Source organism: Rattus rattus, chromosome X (genome assembly GCF_011064425.1).
Source record: "Rattus rattus isolate New Zealand chromosome X, Rrattus_CSIRO_v1, whole genome shotgun sequence".
Classification (NCBI taxonomy): Eukaryota; Metazoa; Chordata; class Mammalia; order Rodentia; family Muridae; genus Rattus; species Rattus rattus.
Window position 1 is genome coordinate 30,569,325 of NC_046172.1, and position 23,318 is coordinate 30,592,642.

The 23,318-nt window shown below is 41.9% G+C and overlaps 1 protein-coding gene across 1 annotated transcript; it reads right to left on the reverse strand.

The window, feature by feature from the left end:
- Positions 1-1,945: 1,945 nt before the first annotated feature.
- On the reverse strand, positions 1,946-22,880 carry Rab9a (RAB9A, member RAS oncogene family). The gene is given in 5 exon segments (XM_032890414.1): positions 1,946-2,886; positions 2,889-2,933; positions 2,935-3,082; positions 6,863-6,890; positions 22,730-22,880. Coding segments are annotated over 3 exon segments (606 nt in total). The 5' UTR covers positions 3,052-3,082; positions 6,863-6,890; positions 22,730-22,880; the 3' UTR covers positions 1,946-2,442.
- Between the last annotated feature and the right edge of the window lie 438 nt (positions 22,881-23,318).

Genomic DNA, 23,318 nt, shown 5'->3' on the forward strand with positions numbered 1-23,318 from the left:
TAATGGCCAAGGCTATCCCTAAGGTTTTGTTCCTCTTCTTCCTCATGATTCAGTTAGTAGCATGTGTGATTGGTTAGTCAGTATTCACTGTACTCCTTTTACCTCTTGTGAAGCTAGGTATACCTTTCCCACAGACAAAAAAAAACCTTTTAATCACTTCTGACTGCCCAGCTCTAACCTTTGGAAACCAACTTTAAAAAAGCCAACTAGTCTAATCCTTCAATAGTAAACTAAAAGTTAAGATTAAAATGTTAAAGGTAGGTGGGGTTGAGCACACTTGGAATCCTGCACCTAGGAAGGTCAGGACTCTAATGCCAGCCTCAGTTACAAGAGACCCTATCTTATTTAAAAAAAAAAAAAAAAGCAAAGATGCTAAGACATTTAATCTACAAATAAAAATTACAGCATGGTTACTGCACTGGTGTACTCAGCTGCTGTGATTATCTGCACAAGACTAAATCTGTTGACTTTCCATTATAAAGGGGCTCACAGGGCCCTACCCCTCCCTGAGGATCTCTTTCCTTAGGAGTATGGAGAAAGCTACTGGTCAAGTTGCTCTAGTATACACACATATATGTAACACATATATGTATGTGTAGTAAAGGCTTATACCTGTAAGCTAAGTCCCCCTAAAATTCTTGTTGAAACCTTAACCTCCAAAACTTGTGTTACCAACTTGACATAATCTAAAATCACATGAGGACTCTCAAGGAATATGTTAAGGTGAGACCCATTCCCTAGGCAAGAGATTCTGTTCTATGTTGAGTAGAAAAAGCAAGCTGAACACTAATGTCAGGTCCCAAAGAATGGCTATGCTTCCTATTAGCATATCAAAGTGGATGCTTGCCTCTAGGCTCAATACCTATGGCTCCTTTGTACTCTTCCCCCTACTCTAAAACTTCTGCAGCCCTGGGGCTTCTTCCCTAGTAAGTCTTTCTTAATCTATAAATGGTTTTATTTCCTCATGATTGGATGAGAGATATTCTCAATATATCTGAGTTTTAGCTTACTGCAATAATGTTTCCTCCCAGTTCCAATGGGTATGGTCAGGAGAGACACTAGTTTTCCATATTCTATCCACTCTAATTCCCAGCCTAGCAATTCACTCTCCTACTCCAGTATGTCCTGGCAGTCAGTCTTGGCTTTGAGTTTTTTTCTTCCACAGGACATCTCTGTTGTTACACCACATACAAATCAACTCATGAGACAATATGAAAGAATGCCTCATTATGATCAGGCAGGCCTATAGGGTGTGGTAGGGCTCAGCCCACTATAGGTGGTAACCTCTATGCTGGTGGTCCTGGGTTCTATACCAAAACAGGTTGAACAAGCCAGTAACAGCACTCCTCCATGGCTTCTACATCAGCTCTTGTCTTGGGTTGCTTCCTTAAGAGTTCCTGTCCTGACTACCTTTGAAGATAAACAGTGATGTTGAAGTATGAACCAAATAAACCATTTCCTCCCCAAGGTGCTTTTTGATCATGGTGTGTTCCAGCACAGCAATAGAAACCCTAAAACAACAATCATTCTGAAAGTTGGCTTTTTAGAATAAAAAATTTTGAGAACCAATCACTGACTAGTGATAGAGAACATACTATAGAAATAGCTGTGTGAATCCAGGTGTCTATTACCCTTTCAGAAAGTACAATGCTGGGCTGAAGATGCAGCTCGCTCGCCATACATTAGACATGGCAGCACAGGCTCATGCTTGTAATCCCTTACTTGGGAGATGGGGAAGGAAGACCTCTAAGTCAGCCTGGAATATACGAGATTCCGTCTTTTCTTTCTAAGGAAAGAAAATAAAAAATCCATTTAGCTTGCTCCTTTGTTGGAAAGGGGAAATATATGTGCCACACAACTGAGGTAGATTCTAATATGTAGGATGAGTAAGAAAAGTTAAATCATCTTAAAGAGATCAAAAGTCAAATCAAAAAGCATTGCAACATAAAGAAATGCATTAGATTTTAATCTTTAATAGTATTGCAGTAGGAATTTACTTTCCTGGACCAAGAATAGAATGCTCATTACATAAAAATATACACATATAAAAGTAATTCTCCATTTTCTTGTGGGGCAAAACAATCTAAGAATAGTCAAGATTTATGTCTGAATTACAATTAAGTCAATTCTTGGTCATCTTATTAGCACTAATGTTTTTTAATTTTAAGAAACAATAGACAACCATTACAATTTATAAATGTAATGTGCCATTACTGAGTAAATAGATTCCTTCAGAGTGAGTGTGTCCCTTCTCCCATGGACTAATGAGGCAACAATATGTGTTAACTGAATTTTATTAGTAGATGAACTCTTCTGCATACTAATTTTGTTCTCCACTCTCATTCGTGTGTGTGTGTGTGTGTGTGTGTGTGTGTGTGTGTGTGTGTGTGTGTGTGTGTGTGTGTGTTGGTTGGTTAAATGCACCAGCTATCCCTAATGCCATCAAGCAAGAAGAGTTTGGCTTTGGGCTTTTGGTTGCAGATTGACTGTGTCTGTTTGAATCAGGTGATCTGACCTATCTTCTGTAGCCAGAATTCTTCGAACTGCCTCCTCAAAGGCAGCAGCAACATTGGTGGAATCTTTTGCACTTGTTTCGAAGTAAGGATAGTCGCCGTTGTCCTTGCACCAGGCTTGGGCTTCTTCTGTAGATACCTGCCGTTCTTTTATGTCAGTCTTGTTGCCCAAAATCACAAAAGGAAAGCTTTCAGGCTCTTTCACATCTGCATAATATATGAACTCTTTCTTCCAGTTGCTCAGATTCTGGAAGCTTTGTGAATCATCGACACTAAATGTAAGCAGGCAACAGTCAGAACCTCGGTAAAATGGTGTCCTCAGGCTTCGGAATCGTTCTTGACCAGCTGTGTCCCAAATCTGCATGGTAACAAAAAATGTCCATCCACCTCCAAATCTTTATTTAAAAATTCCACACCTATTATTGTGGAAGAGCTGGGAATCAAATTTATTGGTTACATATCTGTTCATAAGAGAACTCTTGCCAACTCCACCATCTCCAAGGAGAATTATTTTAAAAAGAGACGATTTTCCTGCCATGATTAATACTGTAAGTTTTGATTTCAGAATCCTGTAAATAAAAATAAGAAGGTACCATTATATGCCTTTATACCAGTCTAATCCACACAATTCTAATAAAGTCAGCATTTAAGTAAAATGAAAACATAGAGCTCTGATTCCACTTTGCAGAGGGACTACCTAAATAATGAGATTTAACAACTTCAAACAGCCTCTCAATCTCCACCTCACTTTTCTTACTTCAGATATTGGCACTGCTGGATGGGAAAGTCAGAGGCATCCAGAAGCTCACTGATTTAACTAAGAAATAAAAAAACCAATCAAGCACAGTACAAAGTTTGCTGTCTTCATTGGGAATTCTATTTTGAGTTGCTCAGATCAGTGTCAGTAGCAGAGTGTATTCTACTCCAAGGCTCATTTGGGCATCTCCAACTTTTACCAAATATGTACTCATGCGTGTTCCCTCTCCCCGCCCTCTCCCCGCCCTCTCCCACCTCCCTCTCCCTCGTCCTTCCCACACACCCTCTGTGTATGCGGGCGCACATATGTGTACCTGTGTCAAATGTCTTCCACCTTTTTATTATTGGTCTCTCACCTGAAGCTCCACTGATTTTGCTAGACTGGATGAATAGCAAACCAGACATCCTCCTCACCAGTGCTGGCATTATGGGTACATTTCCATAGCCAGCATTTCACACTAGTACTGGGAATCCCATCTTAGGTTCTCATGCTTGCAGAGCAAGCACTTCAGCAATCTCCCCCACCCCCACCTGTATGTTTGAAGTAGAATGAAATGAATCTTAAGTAAAAATAAACTAATATACTATGCATACCCTTTAAAGAAGTTCAGGGGCCGGATTTAAAAACTTCTACACTATAGGAGCCAGTCTGTAGAGGTGATACTTCTGACACCTATGACTGATGACTAGTTACTTCTGAGTGCTAACCTACTTGACACTTTAATTTTCATTATAAAAACTTCCAAACATACACAAAACCTCCAGGTGGAAAACCGGACCTCATCTTTAACCAATTAGCAATCTAAGCTAAATCTTGTTTGCTCTATAACTCCTATTCACCTTTCTATGTTTCTAAATTATCTAAAATATGTCAATATTTAAAACGCGCTTCGATTTTACATTTATTAGAATTTATGAAAGACAAAGTTTGTTATGTCAGCAGCTGTCTGAGAGATTTTTACATAATGATGGAAATGTCCAACATGGTATTCACTAGTATATGTGGCTGCTGAGTACTCAGTGAGAAACTAAATTGAATTTGGGTGCTGGGGAGTGGGCATTGTGTATACGAAGCATTAAGCCATTCTCTACTGAACTATATTTCTGGCCCCATTAATTTCATTTCAGCTCATTTAAACGACCATATTTAAAAAGCCACTAACTATACTGGACAACAGAGTTCTAAGTAAAAATATTCATTAGCTTTATCATCAAAGTGGATATTGTTGACTTCCACAATGGAAATACAGTAAAGAAATGAAGAACTGCTTTATCTATTAGGACTAACTTCTATAACCAATGCAGTTGACATTATTTGTTTGTCTCCTTATATAATGTGAAGGTATCCAATATTATTGAAAATTTCTGTACCATACAAAGAATTCTGCATTTCTACCTGTATGTTCTTGTAAGAACCCATAGCAGCTTAGATAATGAGAAATCAAGTTAGTAGGAAAACAGGATAAACGAATGATCAAACTGGGTGTGGTTGTACATGACCAACCCCACCTAGGTTTATGTAAGCACCCTCAAGGATGTTCACACTACACTGAAATCATATAATACATTTCTCAGAATGTGTCCCCTGTGTGCTGTATTTCAACATAGGCAAAGCATCTGAAACTCACCCAAAACTAATAAAATTATTCAATGGTTTTATTCTCCAAGCTTGAAGAACAAAACTCAACTTTGACTTAGCCATCCCATCACAAATGCTATGTAACAGTTTCCTTTCAGATTTAAATCTACCATTTTGGAGGGAATCTTAAGGTAGAGTATTTACAAGGAGGTGAAACACTCCAAGACAAGAAGTAAACAACTCAAACTAGCTTAGGAAGTCCCTGAAGCTGACCAGATTCATTGTGCCCCTCCCTCCTCAAGAGTATATAATTAGTAAAGATGGCTAAGAGTTACTCTCCTACAAGCCAAGAGGTAAATAAGATTCTCAGACTATCCCAGCTGCCTGGAAGAAGAGACCAATGGTTCTCAAGTTGAGGGTCATAATCCTTTCTGCAGTGAAACTACTCTTTCACAAGGGTCACCTGAGTCCACCTGCGTATCAGATATTTACATCATGATTCAGAACAGTAGCAAAATTACAGTAATAAAGTAGCAACTAAATAATTGTATGTTTGGGGGTCACCACAATATGAGGAACTATATTAAGGGGTTGCAACATTAGGAAGGTTGAGAACCACTGGCTTAAAAGAAACAAAGAGTAGGTGAGCTGCCTAGAAAAGGCTTAAGTACACCAGGCTTAAAGTCACCAGAAATAGACACTCCCCAACCTGTAGATTTGCCTGTAGGCTGTGCAGTGAGCTCCAGGCTTTCCAACTTTCACAAGCTGTCATGGAGGCACTTTGAAGTACACCTGTCTTTCAGTCATGTCTGCGTGTGCGCGCGCGCGTATGAAAACATGTTCTTCTATATATTTAACATGTTGCTCCCTCAGCTGGTGCAGCCTTTACTCCCAAACCAAAGTCAATGCTATGCCCTTAAGACCTCTTCAGCTTGGTCATAGCCTGTACTGGGAACCCTTTCCCATCAACCGCTATTAACCCCCATCATTGTTGTTCTTGTCAGTTTTTAACTGACAGAAACACCAAAGTTCTATGATCTGTGTGAGAGGAAAACAGATGTACATAATTGTAGCCTATCAGATTTATCATTTTAAGTCAACTAATATATACCTGAACAGACACAAAGCTTCATTATATATCACTGAATTTCAAAGATGTTAAATCAGATTATAAACTAGATCATGCCCCACATATCTACCAAATTGTTTTAGAAATTGTGAGATACATCATCTTATCATGGTATTTTGATTTTTTTGGTCCTAATTATGTGAGATTTTCTACTTCATGACATTTTAAAAGAAATCTGACATTTGTGAATTCCACACACCAGGTAATATTACTGACATGCACATTTACTGGCTGAGACCTCCCAGAAAAGACATTCCTACTTGGGAACATATGGCCTTTTGCTAATATTATTACTAAACATGATCACCTCTTTGATTCTAACCTTAGAGTTGTATACAAACACACATGGTGTTACAAATAATTATATAAACCATCGTGGTTCCTAATCAACATTTAAGAGAAGCCAGCTTCATTCAGTCAACTCATTAACATAATCACAGCATGCTTATAGACATAAAAATGTTTCCCATTCTATTTCTTTCTTTATGTAGATGTGTGTATGTGACATATGTGTGTATGCCCACAGAGGCCTGAAGAAAGCATTTATAGTCCCTGGAGCTGGAGTTACAGGCAGTTCTGAGCTACTAATAACATGGGTGTGCTGGGAACCAAACTGCTAGAGTACGGACACTCTTAACCACTGAGCCCGCTATTCTTTTCTAAAGGCAGTTCAACCTTTGAGATATCTTTAGCAAAAGCTAAAGAAATAAATTCTACCATGTTAACTTTTAAAATTCAGCTAAAAATATATGAACTTTGACATTCCACAGTTGTGATTGTATAAAACCAATAATCTTCATCAATTTTAGCATTCAATACAGCTAAATTCTACAAATAAAAACATCTGAATTTTAAAAAGCATAATACACAGGTCATGAACCTTACCTTAGTAGTTCAGTTCAAACATCATTAACTGCAAAGAAAATCAAAATGCTTACGTTAGTGATAGGCATTTGTTTTGATGATTTTTTTTTTCCTTCTGTGATATTACTGGTTGAACCTAATGCCTTGTGTATGCTAGTCAAGCTCTACCAATGAATTATGTAACCCCAGCCCTTTTATTAATTCTAATTTTGAGATGGGGACTTACTAATTTGCCCAAGCTGGCCTTGAACCTGCTTTCAAGTCCAGGCTAGGCTCTGAATTTTCATTTCTCCTACCTCAATCTCCAGAGTATCTAGGATTGTAGGCCTGTGCCTGTTTTCATCATTTTAAGTGTAAAAAGAATTAAATGTTAAAAGAAAAAGCATGTAACTACATCTTTATTTTTAATTTTAAAAAATCTAAGTGCTTTCTATGATCTCTCTCAGCCTAAAAACAGCCCTATATCAAGTTCTGTATTTTGATCATTGTTTTTCCTTTGCCAAACTGTTTACCTGCCCATTCTCTTTTCTAATGTTCACATACAGGCACAGCTATACAATTATACTGGGAATTATACTTGCCCAAATTTTGGGTGGCTGAGAATAACCATGCCCCAGACAATAAAATAAGGATAACACAGGGAAACCAGAGGAGCCAAAGGAGACAGGGACATCAATGATCCTAGGAACATGTGCTCCCTGCTGACACTGCTCTCATTCATGCATAAAGACTTTGCCTTTCTGCCTTGGCTCCCCAGTTGCTCAGGCCTAAGGCTCTCCCTGCAAAGTCTTCTATGCGTGAATGAAAACAGTGTCAGCAGGAAAAGTATGTTCCTAGTACCAACTAAGCCAGAGGCACAGCCCAAGAGTGGATGAACTTAATATCCTGAAACTACATGGGGAACAGGATGGACAGCAGTATCTCCATCCAAGAGATTGTTACAACATTTACTCCGATACAGCATTTACTCCGATGACTGCACACAGGTACTTTACTAGTACCAGGCTCAAAGGAGTGCAGGAACTTTCTGTGTGAGAACATGAACTCGGAAAGGGGCAATATTACAGACAGGTTCCTTAACAGCCATTTTTTTTTAATACTCAAATTTCAGAAACTACTAGAAACAGAACAAATTATATGCACACCCATTCATTAAAGAGACACCATATCTCTCTCTCTCTCTCTCTCTCTCTCTCTCTCTCTCTCTCTCTCTCTCTCTCTCACACACACACACACACACACACACACACACACACACACACACACACACCACCACCACCACCACCACCACCACCACCACTCACACTCACCACCACCACCACTAATACTACTCACCACCACCACTCACCACCACCACCACCACCACCACCTCCTTTTAAAATTGTTTTACTCTGTGTGTGTGTGTGTGTGTGTGTGTGTGTGTGTGTGTGTGTGTGTGTGTGTGTGTGTGTGTGTGTGTGTGTTTTGAGTGCATGCTGGGGGGTGGGGTGATGGCAGAGGCCAGAAAGGGAAACTAGATCCCACCAACTCTACCAGGCCCAGGGCAGATTCATAGCCAGTTATGAGGCACCTGACACAGGGGCTAGGAATTGAACTCAGTTCCTCTAAAAGAGCAACAGGGGCTCTTATATAATGACTCATCTCTCCAGCAACAGCCCCCTATCACCCTGTTTTTTTAAAAGGGCATTTGTGTGAACCTTACATGGAGAAGTCCTTAATTTACACATTCAATCAATTAAAACGTAAGTTTTTTTTTTTTTTTTAATATTACCCTTAGGATTAAGAATAAACAGCAGCAGCTAACAATGAGAGTCCTGTGACCAACATTCTCTCTTCATGGTCCTTATCTGTGGTAATTTGAATGAAGAGTGGTCCCCACAGACTCACATGTTTGATTGCTTAGTTCTAGTAGGTAAAACTGTTTGTTAAATCTGGGAAGTGTTGCCTTGTGGGAGGAGGTATATTACTGAGGGCAGATTCTGAGGTTTCAAAAGCTGAGTCACTTCAGTTAGTCTCACTCTCTGTCTCTGCTTACGACTCAGATATAAGCTCTCAGTTACTGCTCCAGGGCCATGCCTGCCTGCCCGCCTGCTATCGTGTTCCCCACCGTGATGGTCATGGACTCACCTTCTGAAACTGTAAGCAAGCCCCCAAATTAGTACTTTCTTTTATAAGTTGTCTTAGTCACAGTGTCTCTTCACAGCATTAAAAAAGTATTTAAGACATAACTTTTACTATACTGAACAGGTTGCATCAAACTCAGTACTGAGCTAAAGATGAACTTCAAACTAAGTCTCTTGTCTTTTACCTCCTGAATGTCAAGATTATAGGTATGCATCCCCCCCATGCCCAGTTTTATAAGGTGCTGGGAATCAAATCCAGTGCTTCCTGCATGCTAGGAAAGGCTCTACCACATCCCCAACCAAATGTGTTGTATTTTAAAAGTATGTTTTAAATGAAACATGAATCAAATGTCAACAGCTCTCAGAATCTCCATAGAAGCCTCCAGTTTCACAAAATAGGCAAAAGCAGCTTTCCAACTAATATTTAGATATCACCTACTATGTGCCACACATTAACAATGCAAACTACAAAGCTCTTTCCTGAGGGTAATACTACATGAAGTCACAACTCTCAGGTCCTACAAAATGAGAGGCACAAGAACAGAGTGCAACTACTCATACTCAGTTGAAAAACCATTTGAAATATTAACACAGTACCCTATCCACCATTCCCCTAGTAAGTCAGGGGTACAATGTACAAATGTGAGGTTCCCTTAGTTGGGCCTAGGCCTTGCCCGCCAGTATCTAAGAGTAGTGTATGATACCAGCCACCACCAGGCCTTTACATACATGTTTTCACAAACTCAAGCCAACTACTAAACTGCTAAGGTAAAGTAAGTAAAAAGTACCTTCCAGTACCGGAGGGAAACTAGGTTGTGTTGCCCTGTGTCCATTTCCAGTTGTGGTCTGTTCCAACCACATCTCAATTTTAGTGATATGCTGTCCTTAGGAAGCAGCCTTAACCAATATCTGGCTCCAAGGCAGGGGGTTACCTGAATTCAGGAAAGCAGGTTAAGACAGGGGACAGAGAAAAGAAAGGTGCAATGAACTAAACATTCCAAGGCTCTGCCAAGGAACCCTGATACCAGCATAAACTGGGAGACCCTGAGGCAGGTGCAGAAATCAGTTTCCTAGGAAGAAGGAACTGAAGGTAGGGAATCATATGTAGTCAGGGTCCTCAGAAGCCACTGAGATACCTTCAGCAGCAGAAGCCTCGATGAGATAAGAGCCCAGCAAAGGAACTGGCTGCCACAGAAACAATGCGTTGAAGAAGATTCAGGTAGAGCTAGAACGAATACCTTACCATCTCTGTCACACTGCCAATGGTGTCAACTGCTCTTAGGTACCAAAACTGAGGTGGTTGTGTCTTGCTTGATTCTCCAATAAGATGTTCCCCATTAGACTTCCAGCTTTTTGTCACTTGCTTCCATCCCCATCCCTTCCCCACCCCTTTGATTGGTATCTGGCTAACTCTTAAACCCACTAGACCTCACCCCTCTCCAATACTTCCAATTCTAACTAAACCTCCTAAGCCACACTCCTCTAACATTTGCAATCCAGGCCTCAGTAGTGAACATGTCTACAATGCCTTCTAATAAAAATGCTAGTGAAAAACATCCACTATTCCCAATCCTGTAGTACACACTATTATAATACCCCATATTTTCTTCTTGATTGTCAACTTGAGACAAAAAAAATCTAAAACCAACTTCTCCCCAAAAAGAAGAAAAATGATTCTTTAAAGACAGGGTTTAGCCTTCTGTAGCCTTGGCTGTCCTGAACTCTGTGGATCAGGCTGGCCTCAAACTCACAGAGATCTGCCTGCCTCTGCCTCCTGAGTGCTGGGCTAAAGGCATGTGCCACCACTGCCCTGCAAAATTTAAAAAGAAAAAGTTTAGCTGAGCGAGTGGAAATTACTTACCTAATTAGGGAAGGCTGGAGAGAGAGCTCAGCTGTTAGGAGCACATACTGCTATCCCAATGTCTGCAGAACTCACTCCCACCCAAAGCTATCTATCTGTGTCCTCAGTGGATCCCCCATCTCTGCATGGAATGTAACCTTGGTCCGGGAGGCTCGGCCCCACCACAATGGTACAAGGCAGCCATCAGAGCCCCAGCTCAGATCCACCTTCTACAGGAGGTGTCACAGCTCCCTCTCCTCTTTCCTTTGTACTATCATTCTGGCTTTCACTCATGTCCACCTGCTCACATGCTCCAAGTTGCACGTGCCTGTTTCCCTGTTACAATGTCAACTCCCTGGGAGGAACACAACACCGATGTCATCAGTCATGTGGTGGCTAGTTTTATGTCAACCTGACATAAGCTAGAGTCATTTTCAAGGAGGGAAAATTGACAAAATGACCCCTCAAGATTGGCCTTGTGGGCAAGCATGTGGTGCATTTTCTTGATTGATGATTGATGTGCCAAAACACAGCTCACCTTGGGCTGTGCCACCCTTGTGCTGTTGGTCCCAAGTAAGAAAGTAGACTGAGCAAGACATGAGGTGCAAGCTTTTGCATCAGTTCCTGCCCTGACTCCCCTCAGCGATGGAGTGTGACATGAGACTTGTAGACTGAAGTGACTCCTCAGAGAGTTAATCTGGTATGGAGGAAGATGGGGAAACTGGCAGTGATGGGTAGAGTAAGTTTTCAACCCAAGTTGGTTATGGTCATGGTATTTTATCACAGCAATAGAAACCCCAAGATGACAATTCATGTCCTATTTTTGACTGCCACATTGAATAAAATACTCTGCACATGGTGAAATGCAAACAAATGCTAAAATTTTTAACCAAAATTTTTTAAACAAATGCTCCATTATTTTTGTTATTCTATTATTCTATTTCTATCTATACTCAGCATGTAAATTCTTCCTCCTATTTTGGATATCCATTATAATATGTTGGAAAAAATGATTATTGTAATTCTAATGAGAATTAGTAGTATTGACTGAAATTAACAAGGAGTGGGCATGTACATGCTGAAAAACTAGTACATTCCTTTAGTAAGATAGATACTAGAGGGAGAGCAGGCTCCCTTTGGTAAGCCACTTCCTCAAAACTTCAGCAACACACACTCCAGACTCTTTTGCAACTTTGCACTCCTGAAATTTTTAACTTATCACTCCTGATTTAAATTTATGAAGGTTCTTTTCTCTCCCCAAATTCACAAGTTCCTTTTGCATTCATTCACCCTGAATGTCCTAATTAGAGGCATAGCTACCATTTCAATTAATTTCATAGCTTAAGAAGCTGAGCTTTACGCAGGACAGGGGGTGGCACATGCCTATAGATCCCTGTACTCAGGTGGGTAAAGACAGGTAGATCACAAGTTCAAGGCCAGCATGGACAACAATAGTCAGGTCTAATGAAGAGTGGAGGGGGCGTGGGAAGGGAAGGGAGGGAAGAGGAACAGGGAAGGTTAGAGGAGGTGGAGGGGGAGGGAGAGGAGAGGGAGGGACAGAGGAGGAGGGAGGGGAGAGGGGAGAGAAATGGGAGGAGACGGGAGAAAAGGAGGGGAGGGAGGGGGGTGGGGAGGGAGGGGAGAGAAAGAATAAAAAGAAGGAAAGAGAGGGGAGAGGGGAGAAGAGGGGAGAAGGGAAGGGAGAGGGAAGGGGAGAGGAAGAAATGAATGGGAGTCTAATGGGTCCTAGCCCTATAGCACAAAGGTAACAAAACAACCAAAAACCAGAACTAAGGAAAATACCACCACAACAGGCCAATTTGGAGACTCAAGATTTGATCAGGTGAATTAGATTATCTAGCACTAAGTACTGCCTCACAGATAGGATAGGTAAAATAAAACAACAAAAAGCTGTGGAAATCAAGCCACAACTATCACTGACAAAGCACACAGTCTATTTAAGGAACCCACTTCAAGTACTCTTTCTGGAAAAATGAAGCATCTAATTTGATTTAAAAAACAGTTTTTAATGAAAAAGAACATTTTTGTAGTTAGGGAAGGTAGAAAGACAAAAGAATCAATTAAGCAACTAAACAGTAGATAATTCAGAGCTAGAAATGCTCAGTGACCCACATGTGGCCAATGGACATCTGAAATGTGGTTAGTCTGCTTAAGTGAATTTTTATTTTAGCTTCATTTTAGTTACAGCACTTCATAACACTAAGGACTACTGTATCAGACAACGGAGGTCCACAACACGGTGAGTGAATATGAGGCTGGTAAACCCCTAGAATCCCAAGTAGGCTCAGATGAGTGGAATAGTTTAACAAGAACCTGTATGTGTGAGTTCACACTAGAAAGATTAGAAGCGCTTCCACCATATTTGTGCTCTGGTGCATATGTATGTATGCACACGTGTGCAAGGAGTGCATGTGAAAGGCACAGAACAATCTTGGGTGACATGCACCTCATCGTGTGAGACAGGGTCTTCTCCCTGGCCTCAAGACAACCAGTCTGGCTGGCCAGAGAGCCCCAGGGATCCTCCTTCCCCTACCTAGCTAGTGCTGGGATTACAAATGCCTGGCATTTTTGACTAGGTTTGAGAATCAAACTCAAGTCCTCAAGCTTGTAAGGTAAGCCCCTTACCAGTGGAGTTATCTCTCCTGCTCGGGTTGCATTAGGTTCCTTTTAATCCTTATTATCACACACATATATCACTTTGATCATACCCCACACACACCTGATGCCCTCTCTGCCTCCTCTTCCTTTCTTTTCTTTCTTTTTGAGGCCTACACTTTAATCAGTGTTGCCTGCATGAGCTCGGATAGAGGTTTATTTACTTAAGAAGGGGCAACTTACCAGTAAAATATGACTGTCATTCCTCCAGCAACCATTAACTACCTAAACTCTTCAGCCTTGTGGGGGGGTGTCCTTCTGAGTTCCTTCCCCATCTAAGATGGAATGTTGATGGACTCAGTCCTATGCCTGTCATGTGCAAGACCAACTGCTGTCATCAGTCTTTTTTTGTTTGCTTGCTTTTTCTCAAGACAGTTTCCCTGTGTAGCCCTGGTTGTCCTGGAACTTGACCTGTGAACAAGCTGGGCCTTAAAGAGATCTGCCTGCCTGTGCCTCCCGAGTGCTGGGATTAAAGGCTTGTCATCAGTCTAAGTCCCTCTAAAATGATCAACAAAGCTGGATATGGTAATATACATATCGGGAGGCAGAGGCGAGACAGACTTGAGTTTGAGGCTAGCCTGGTCTACACAGAGAATTCCAGGACAGCCCAGGCTTCATAGCTGAGACTCAGCTTTAATTTTTTAAAAATTTAAAAATAAATCAATGCCTGTGTCATTTCTACATCACATGTGATCACTTTATGTGTCTCCTAACACCTTTCAGACTTTTCATCTTTATTCAGTACCACTATTTCCTCCTCCCATCATTCATGGGAATCTTTGGTGTATTAAAGTTTGGCCATAAACTGTGATAGTTCAGTGAACACCTTCACTCATGGGAAACTGCTGAAACCCAGAAGTGGGGATATAAAGTTTTGTTCTTTGTGAGGTACAAGCATAAATCTACCTATAAAGGGCACTTAATATATTTTTTTTAATTTGCAATACTTTCTTTTTAAGGCAGGGTGTCACTATGTAGCTTTGGTTGGCCTGGCCTGTGTAGACCAAGCTGACCTCAAACTCAAGAGATTTGCCTACCTCTGCCTCCCAAGTGTTGGAATTAAATAAAAGAATTAATGTAAACCAAGCTAACTGAAGAAGGTGTAAGTCAAAAAATTGTCATGTTGTGTCTGAAATAAGCACTACGCTCTGCTAGGAACAAATGTTTCAAGGGGACTCTGACCTCACTTAACTTTGAGTTATGGACTTTGATTTTGCCTTTTAAAACACTGTACCTCTGAGCTTGATACCAAGAGACTTAGAGGCATGAGCCCACTCTTGGTCGCTGACTAATTACAGACAGACAGACAGACAGACAGCAGTTGTTTTAAGACTCAACTAGATTAGAGGCTTGGAAAGTCCATCCTACATACAGAGAGGTTGTCACCAGTACAATGGCAGACACTGAAAGTTGCTCTTCCCAAAGTTCTGTGTACTGGATGTAAGTGACACCTGCCCATAAGCAGCACCCCAGTTTAGTTCTACTGAGATGCTGGACTGCATTCTTCTCACAGGAATGCCTGAACATACTCTACCCTTCACTGCCAATTCCCCATCTGCCTCCACACGAGTTTACTCTCTATAGAGTTGCACACCTCCATTCCCTGAAACATCAAAATGACCACTAGCCAAACCAATGTCTTCTCACTGCTCACATGAGAGCCTTCAGGAACACAGGGCTCTAAAGTGAACAGTAAGAATGAAGGGTTTGCTTTTCTGTAGCTTTTTAAAATCTGACCAGTCCCTCCACATGTGGCCATGATAATAGTAAATTCCTTGAAGATGTAATGCCACAGAATTGCAAAAAGGGAATCATATATTATCTAAAACAACTAAGAAAATGGAGATCCTCTTACCAAAGTATCTCTCTAGTACCACACATTTGCCCAGAGACAAGGTCCTTCAAATCTTAGTCAGGACAGGCCACTCCCCATTATTACAGCAATGAGGCCTGTATTACAGGACAATAACCACTCTCCCTCTTGAAAATTCCCCCTAATATAGTTCATAAGACTGACAGCAGGCTCTGCTTTCTCTCACACATTCTCACCTTTCTTTAGCCAGGTAGCTCCCTTTCCTAACAATCCCTCAAAGGTCATATCCTGAGGTTGAAGTCCACACCTCTTCTCACTGGCTATAAATACCAGCAATTCCTTAAAGTCCACCTTCACCCTCTCACACTTCAGAGCCACACAAGAATTTTCAACCCTTTTAAAATGACGATAATCAAATTCAGTATGTCAAAGAATATGTATCCTTCTTATACCTGATTTGATCATACCAAGAATTATTTCCTTCCCAACCCATTGCCACTGCCTTACTGAGTCAAATATGAAGTGCTTAAAGTCTGTCTTAACAGTTGCTGCTTAACATCTACTAAAAGTATCTGCCAGAATTTCTTTTCCTGTTGCTGTGATAAACACGCTGACAAATGAACTTAAGGGAAAAAGACTTTCCAACATACAGTTGACAGGAACATACAAAGTTACAGTTCACCACCATAGTGGGGGAGTCAAGGCAACAAAAACCTGAAGAGGCTGCTCATACTGCATCTTAGTCAGGAGCAAAAGATTCCCTTTCTCCAGTTATTCAGTTCAGGATCCCAACCAGAAAAAAAAAAAAAAATAGAGCTGGGGGGGGGCGCTCCTCCCACCTTAGTTAAGCAGAAAAGTTCAAACGCCCATTTCTTAAATGAGTCTACATTCTGTCAACTTGACAACACTAACCATTACAATATCTAAGGCACAGAGCCCCTTAAACCCACAGATCAGACACTATCCCCCATGCTGCAGAGCTCAACACATGAAAGCTAACACAGAAAATACCATCCCCAGGCCTAACTAAAACGGTAGGTCAAACATGGTATCCTCGCCTCCCACCAAGTAACAGAAAAAAAAAAAAACTTAAAAAAAAAAAGTACAAAGCCAGAAAAGACACCAAGAAAAAACTATTTTAGATGCAAATCTGCACCAAAACTTACCAATAATGGTCGGGCACACCTCCATTCCTAGCAATCTCTGTGATGTGAGTTCAAAAACATCCTGGTCTACAAAGCAAGTCCAGGACAGCCAGAGCTCTGTTACACAGAGAAACACTGTCTCAAAACCAACAACAAAAAATTAGAAAATATAAAGCTAATGCTATAGTTGTGGCACTGTGAAACTCAAGAAATGACTAACAAGGAAACTTGGCCACAGGACTGAAAAAGCCCGGCCTAGCTCTCCAGCACTTTTCCAACCACCAAGCAGATAAAGGCTAAAAGTTGAACCACTCTGGGAAAGAACAGCTACAGCTACCCTCCTACCACAGCAACACACTTACTTCCTGAAGTGCAAATAGTAAGGAATGAGGAGAAAAGATGTAGCCAAGTAGGGAACGAAGAGACAATCTGTGCAGCCCCTACTCCAGGCTCAGCAACTAAGACTCAGCAAGGCCAGACTGCAAGCCCAGGGGAAAAGATTACAGATTTACTAAAAGGGAGGTGGGGAACTAAAACCAACTTTAATGCCTTGTTTCCTTACCACTAAACCCTTTACTTATAAACTCTAATGGAAAAACGCCACCTTCGAATCCTATGGTTCAGAAACTATGTAGCTTCACAGGAGTAGGGCAGGCTACTTACAATGTTTAAAGGAAAACAGAGATGCTGGCATCTGTATGGCACCATGCTCAAAGGAGTCACAATTTCAACACTTTGTTGCACACATTCCTTCTGGTGACTTAACTTTTGTAAAGTTGCTTTTACCAAGGAAGGAAAAAATTAAATGCAGATTTTAGGATGACAGTCTGCTGCTCCAAACAACTATGTTTTTCAAATTGTATTTAAGACTATTAAGAGTTCATTTCAGAATGGCCTGCTTTCACTAATGTGTGACCCCCTCCTCCAGAAGTTTTGACTTCCTGCTCCACCATGAATGTACTCCAGCTAAGTTTACCAGATCAAACATATGACCACGACTATAGCCACCCTGTAAGCCCTTCAGCAACCCAGGGACTTCTACTTGTTTGTATGTTGTTATTTTGGACACAGGGTCTCATGTTGCCCAGGCTGGCCTGGAACTTCCTATATTGCCAACAATGTCCCTGAAGTCCAGGTCCCTATCTCTGCCTCCTAAATGCAGGGGTTACAGGCATGTACTACCATGCCTGGCCTTTTTGGACCTGTTACAATCATTCAACACTCCTATCTTCAGAATTCTACTCAGTGAGATGTTGAAATAAGTGTGAAGCCTTTGCACATTTTGCTAACTCTGTTAACACAGCTGCTTCTGAGAGATAGCCTCCTAGAAGCTATCTTAAATTAACCTCGTACTAGACACCTAATCCGAATCACCAAACCCTGGGATTAAAATAGCTCAGAGCCCTTATATACTGTTTTGCTACCCTTCACTCTTAGATTTAAAAAAAAAGTGGTCATGGAATGAATGCGTACCAGGATGGAGTCTTTCCATACTGTCCCCAGTTCCTGTCAATACAATGGCAAACATAATGCTTTTAGCCTCAGACAAAAGTGAAATCTGTGTCCATGGAGTACGAAGCCAGGGCTGCCTGCTTCACTTCTACACTTTTTTCTTAAAACTCACCCCTCTACCTCATAAAGACCTTAACAACCACTGACTACATCTCCATGTCCTGTCTGTGTTTATAACACAACTGACATTCTACGGCTTGAAATCATTCAGGGTCAAAAGTTAACAAAATGTAATGGAAAAATCCAGAATGTGGAAATACCCAGAGCACATCACAGTATGCACAGTACCAAGAGTCACATTGGGAAACAGATTTTCCCTCTAAGTTATCTAACCCGCCCAGGTACCCTGAGGCAAAGCAGGTTTAGGATTGCCACAGGCCTGCCCGCCACCCAACCACACCCACACACATACCTAGTAGGCTCCAGGTGTCCTGCCTCAGGAATCCTGACCTTTCATTTGCTTACAGATTTCCCACCAAACTTCCTGAGGCATTTTCTGACTTCAGTTCCTGCTCTCCCATCAACCCTTTAATAAATGGCCTCTGTGGATGGCCTGGTAGTCACAAACCTTATTTTCTTATACTAACTAGCTTTTATTATCTACATAGCTTTCAACTTAGCCTCATTGGGCACCACTTCCAATTGGCTTATTTCCTCCTCCTGCTGCTTATCCAACAAACCGCCCAGAGCAGAATTACGTGGCAGTTAATGATTTGCTGTCTCTACCTGATACATATATTCTTGCAGACATTAAGAAGTAGTGTATCTTTCTACAAAGAAAGAAATGTGGTGACCTAACTATACTAGAGCAGCAACACAAGTAATGACTGAGTGAGACTCCTGGCACCAAGTCCTCTTGACCGGAGGGGGTCACAAAAAAAAAACAAAAAAGCCCATACTGCTGTTAGACTGCATCTGGTATAATATGAAATTCAGCATTCAGTGTCCCCACCACCCCACACTTGCCACACCATAAAAACAGAACATCTGGTAGAGGTAGAGAAATTCCATATTCATTAGCAAAGAAAACACAGTGCAGTGGCAGGGTCAAAATCCAAAGAAACAGAGCCAGGGAAGATGGTTCCATGGATAAAAGCTGGCTTTACAAGGGCCAGACCCCCAAGTTTTGAATCCCAGAACTGACAGAAAAAAGCAGATATAGTCCCACGGACCCCGGTCACTCCAACAATTTAGGCAGAGGATGGAGATAGGACTGCTACCGCTTATTGACCAGCAGCCTGGCTCCAGGTTCAGTGAAAACCTGTCGTAAGGCAGTATAGGTGGAGTATAAAAGTGGACACTCCACACCCTCCTTTGGCCTCCAAATACACATGTGCATATACCATACACATATACTCACACCCTCAAACAAACCTATTATGTGAATGTTTTCCCAGGAAATCTTCAAGAGATTCAACACACCATCCCCCCATGCCAAGGCTGACACCAACAGAATAAATTTGTATTTGAAGACCTGGTCTCAGATAAGCATAGTAAAAAAACAGGCTGAAAAAACACCAAAATTTAATGTAGGCTGGAGAAGTAGGCTCAGCAGCTACAGAGCACTGACAAGGGCTGAGTTGCATTTCAAGGTGCAGGCCAGCCTCCTGGTCTACAACCGAAGCTGAAACCCAGTGAGATCCTAATGGGTCTAAGCCATAAGCATATTTTAAAAATTTTTGACCGAGACAGTGGTGACATAGCCTTTAATCCCAGCACTCAGGAGGCCAGAGGCAGGAGGGCTTTCGAGGTGAGTTTGAGGTCAGCCTGGTCTACAGAGTGAATTCAGGCTGCCAGACCCACACAGAGAGAAACCCTGTCTCAGGAAAAAACAAAATAAAAATAGATACAGATTAATAAAAAGGCACATGCCTAATTCCATGCCATACTACATACAAACTTTTTGAAGCGAAGCTGTTTATTTCACTTTCTATCCTAGGTGTGTCAGAAAAATGCCGACCCTTGTTTCTGTGCTGTGTATGGATGCGTCACTTTCATAATAGACACCTGACCTCTCATGCCAGTGAATTGCAATAAACTGTTCTGAGACCATGTAGAACCTGGGCTCATGGTGGCATTTGACGACTCCTTCTGAAAAAGGTTAAAGCTCTGCCCGCTTCACTTCCTTCTGCCTTTGCCTTTGTACCAGTGCCCCCAGGATGGGCTCTGTGGATGATAATAAGAAAAGCATTTCTAGTCAACTGCAGAGGTGCCTAAATCTAGCTCAAAATTTTTTTGTCTTTAAAAATTCTGAAACTGATGTGTGGGTGCACATTCCTGTAATCCCAGAACTTGAAGTTGAGGCAGTAGAATCAGGAATTCAATGCGGGCCAGTTCATGCTTAGCAATACTGGGGCCAGCTTTAAAAAATTCCATTATGGTATTCATAAACCTTATAGAATTTAGTCCAGCAAGCTTTTTTTTTTTTATTAACTTGTATTTATTTACATTTCGGAATGTTATTCCTTCCCGGTTTCCTGCAAGCTGTCCTAATCCCTCCCCTTCTTTATGGGTTTCCTCCCCTCCCCACCCTCCCACCCTCCCCCATTGCCGCCTCCCCAACAATCTAGTTCACTGGGGGTTCAATCTTACAGGATCCAAGGGCTCACTTACTGGTGATCTTACTAGGATATTCATTGCTACCTATGAGGTCAAGTCAGGGTCCCAGTCATGTATCTGTCTTTAGGTAGTGGCTTAGTCCCTGAGCTCTAGATGCTTGCATTGTTGTTCCATAAGGGGTCTCGAGGCCCTTCAAGCTCTTCAGTTCTTTTTCTCTGGTTTCCTTCAACAGGGGTCCTATTCTCCAAGTTCAGTGGTTTTGCTGGCATTTTAACCTCTGTATTTGCTGTATTCCCCAGCAAGCTTTAAAATAATAAAAATGCTATCTTAAACAGTAGAATGACTTTTGCCAAGAACAATAGAAGAATGGCCTGGAATATAGACAAAAAACTTGCTTTTCTCCATTTTTTTCAAATATCCCTGAGAGGATAAAATTGCCTCCTGATTCAGAACTACTACTCAAAAAACCCACAAACATTTGATTTTCAACACTGTTCCCTCACTCCCTAAATTGACTTAACGAAATCCAACCTTCCAGGCTACCAACCCAAATTTCTCCTTCTTAACAGACGCATTACTTTGAAACATAAGGAAAATGAAAAGAAAAGATGCACCGAGAGTACTGACTCAAACAAAGAACCAGCTCATGTGAGCCGGGGTAAGTCTTCCCAATAAATGGTTAAAAATAAAGAATGAGGAGGGTTAGAAATTGCTATAGAACTAAAGAGAACTTCAGGCCTCAAGTACTATAATATAAAATGGAAGTAGCTGAATGGGGAAAATTTAAGGATCAAGGCTGGAAAAAAGAGACGACTTCCTGATGTATTTTCCCTGCTCTCAAATGGACTGTCTGGTTGCTTGTCTACTTTAACCTTCAGAAAATAAAAAAACAAAATATCTTCCAAAATTCTCAATGTTCTAAATAAGTAAGCCTCCAAAACCATAAATCTTTCATGCAGCGAAACACTACAATGCACTTGAAAAGAATCCCAAAAGCAAAAGACACTGCCACTTAATACAAAGCTGGTATATGTTGTTACTTGGGGCGCTACAAGAAGTGGTAACTTAACTAAGATTATAAAGACAAAGTAAAAACAGGGTACTTAGGTCCTTAGCTGAGGAGGAGTTGCAATTTCTTTGAGGTACAGCTCTTTCTTATAGGCTAAGGCTAGGTTTGGTCTCAACAATGGAAAAAAAAAAGAAAAGGGAAATAGTTTCATAGATAGCCCCGGGTTTCCTTCAATTCTAGTTGAGATTTCCCAGGCGGTGCAGGGATTTTCCATTGCAGTGGAGCTAGCGAGGAAAAGGAAAACTTGCACCAACAAAACAAAAAACCAAATTCAGTCTGTTGAGTTTTTACATAGGGACGCTGTGAAAAGCCTGGTCACGTGCCAATTCGGAAACTTGCGGAAAAGTTATTCCTCAAAAGAAGTATGATTATGGGATGTGTCATCACTGAAAAAGTAAAACTACAACCATAATACGTTCACCAATCATTTAATCAGCATTTAAAAGTCTCGTCTGAGTCTTTTCACTAAGACGGAAGGATGGAAAAACTCGTTCTGGGAAACCTCAGCCGGATCTGAATCTGACAATGTTTCCCCAACCCCAACCACGCCCTGCACGTTCTTTGCCCTGGCTAACTTCCCTAGCTCCCTCACCTGAGAGTGGGTCAAGGGTAACATGTCAGAGGTCATAAACTCAAATAACACAAGCTGCCCCAGACATTAGTCACAGGGGTTGTTTGGTCTCAGCGCGTGAGGTGTCCCCGTGTGGTTAGGGAAAGATTGTATTTTTATGCTCTTATACCAGGTATTTACATTGTCCCTGAGAGCATCGTTCCCACCATCCTATTCCCAAGTGTTTTGGAAACATCTCTTTTCTGAGATGTTTAGGGATCTGATCTATCTATCTCTTTTGTCTCTGTCTCTGTGTGTGTGTGTGTGTGTGTGTGTGTGTGTGTGTGTGTGTGTGTGTGTGTACACGCGCGCGTATATGTCCCGAGTGATTGGGTGTGTGCTCCTCTTCCCATGTGATTGAATGTGGGTCATCTGGAGAGTAGGGGCACTGCCCCCATTGCCCAACCGTCTATAGATTCCCCGCGCCAATTTGGCTCGACCTCGCCCTGGCAGCCTCAGCTCCAGCTGCTCAGCTCTCCCAGCTGCACGCGCTCTTAACCAGCTCTGGCCGGATCTCAAATCGGATGATGACCCCACTCACCTTGCAGACACACACAGGACGTCCTGGGAGCTATTCGCCAACACACCTGGGTACAACCAGGGCAGAAAGAGGGCCAGAGAGTCCGGAATGTCGAGAGCACTTCCAGCAGGGAGCGACTTGGGCAGAAGGACCAATATGGCGGGCAGGCGGGGCGGGGCCAAGGCAGAGGGGCGGGGCCTTGACAGTGGGCGACAGGTTGGGGCCTGAGTCGGTGGGGCAGGGCCTAGAGTGGTAAAAGCAGGGGCCAGGTCGAGGCGGGGCCTAAATCCATGAGGGCAGGACCAGGAGCTACAGGGGGAAGGGGGCCTGGGGTGGTAGCACCAGGCCAAGAGCTATGGGACCGGGGTCTGGACTATGGGCGTGGCTTGCAGCAACGATCCAACCAAGGCAAAGATCCTATTATGGATCGCAGGAATTAGGCCAAGAAACGGCAAGAGCTAGGAGTCTAAATCTCTCTCCCACAGACTACTTTGCAAAATTGCGATTTTCCTTTTGTGCTAACTGCTGCTCTGGTCTTCCCTGTGTTCCTTCTAACTGTGGTCATGTGATAATAAGTTATTCTTGAAGTTTAAAGTGAAAAGATCCTTAA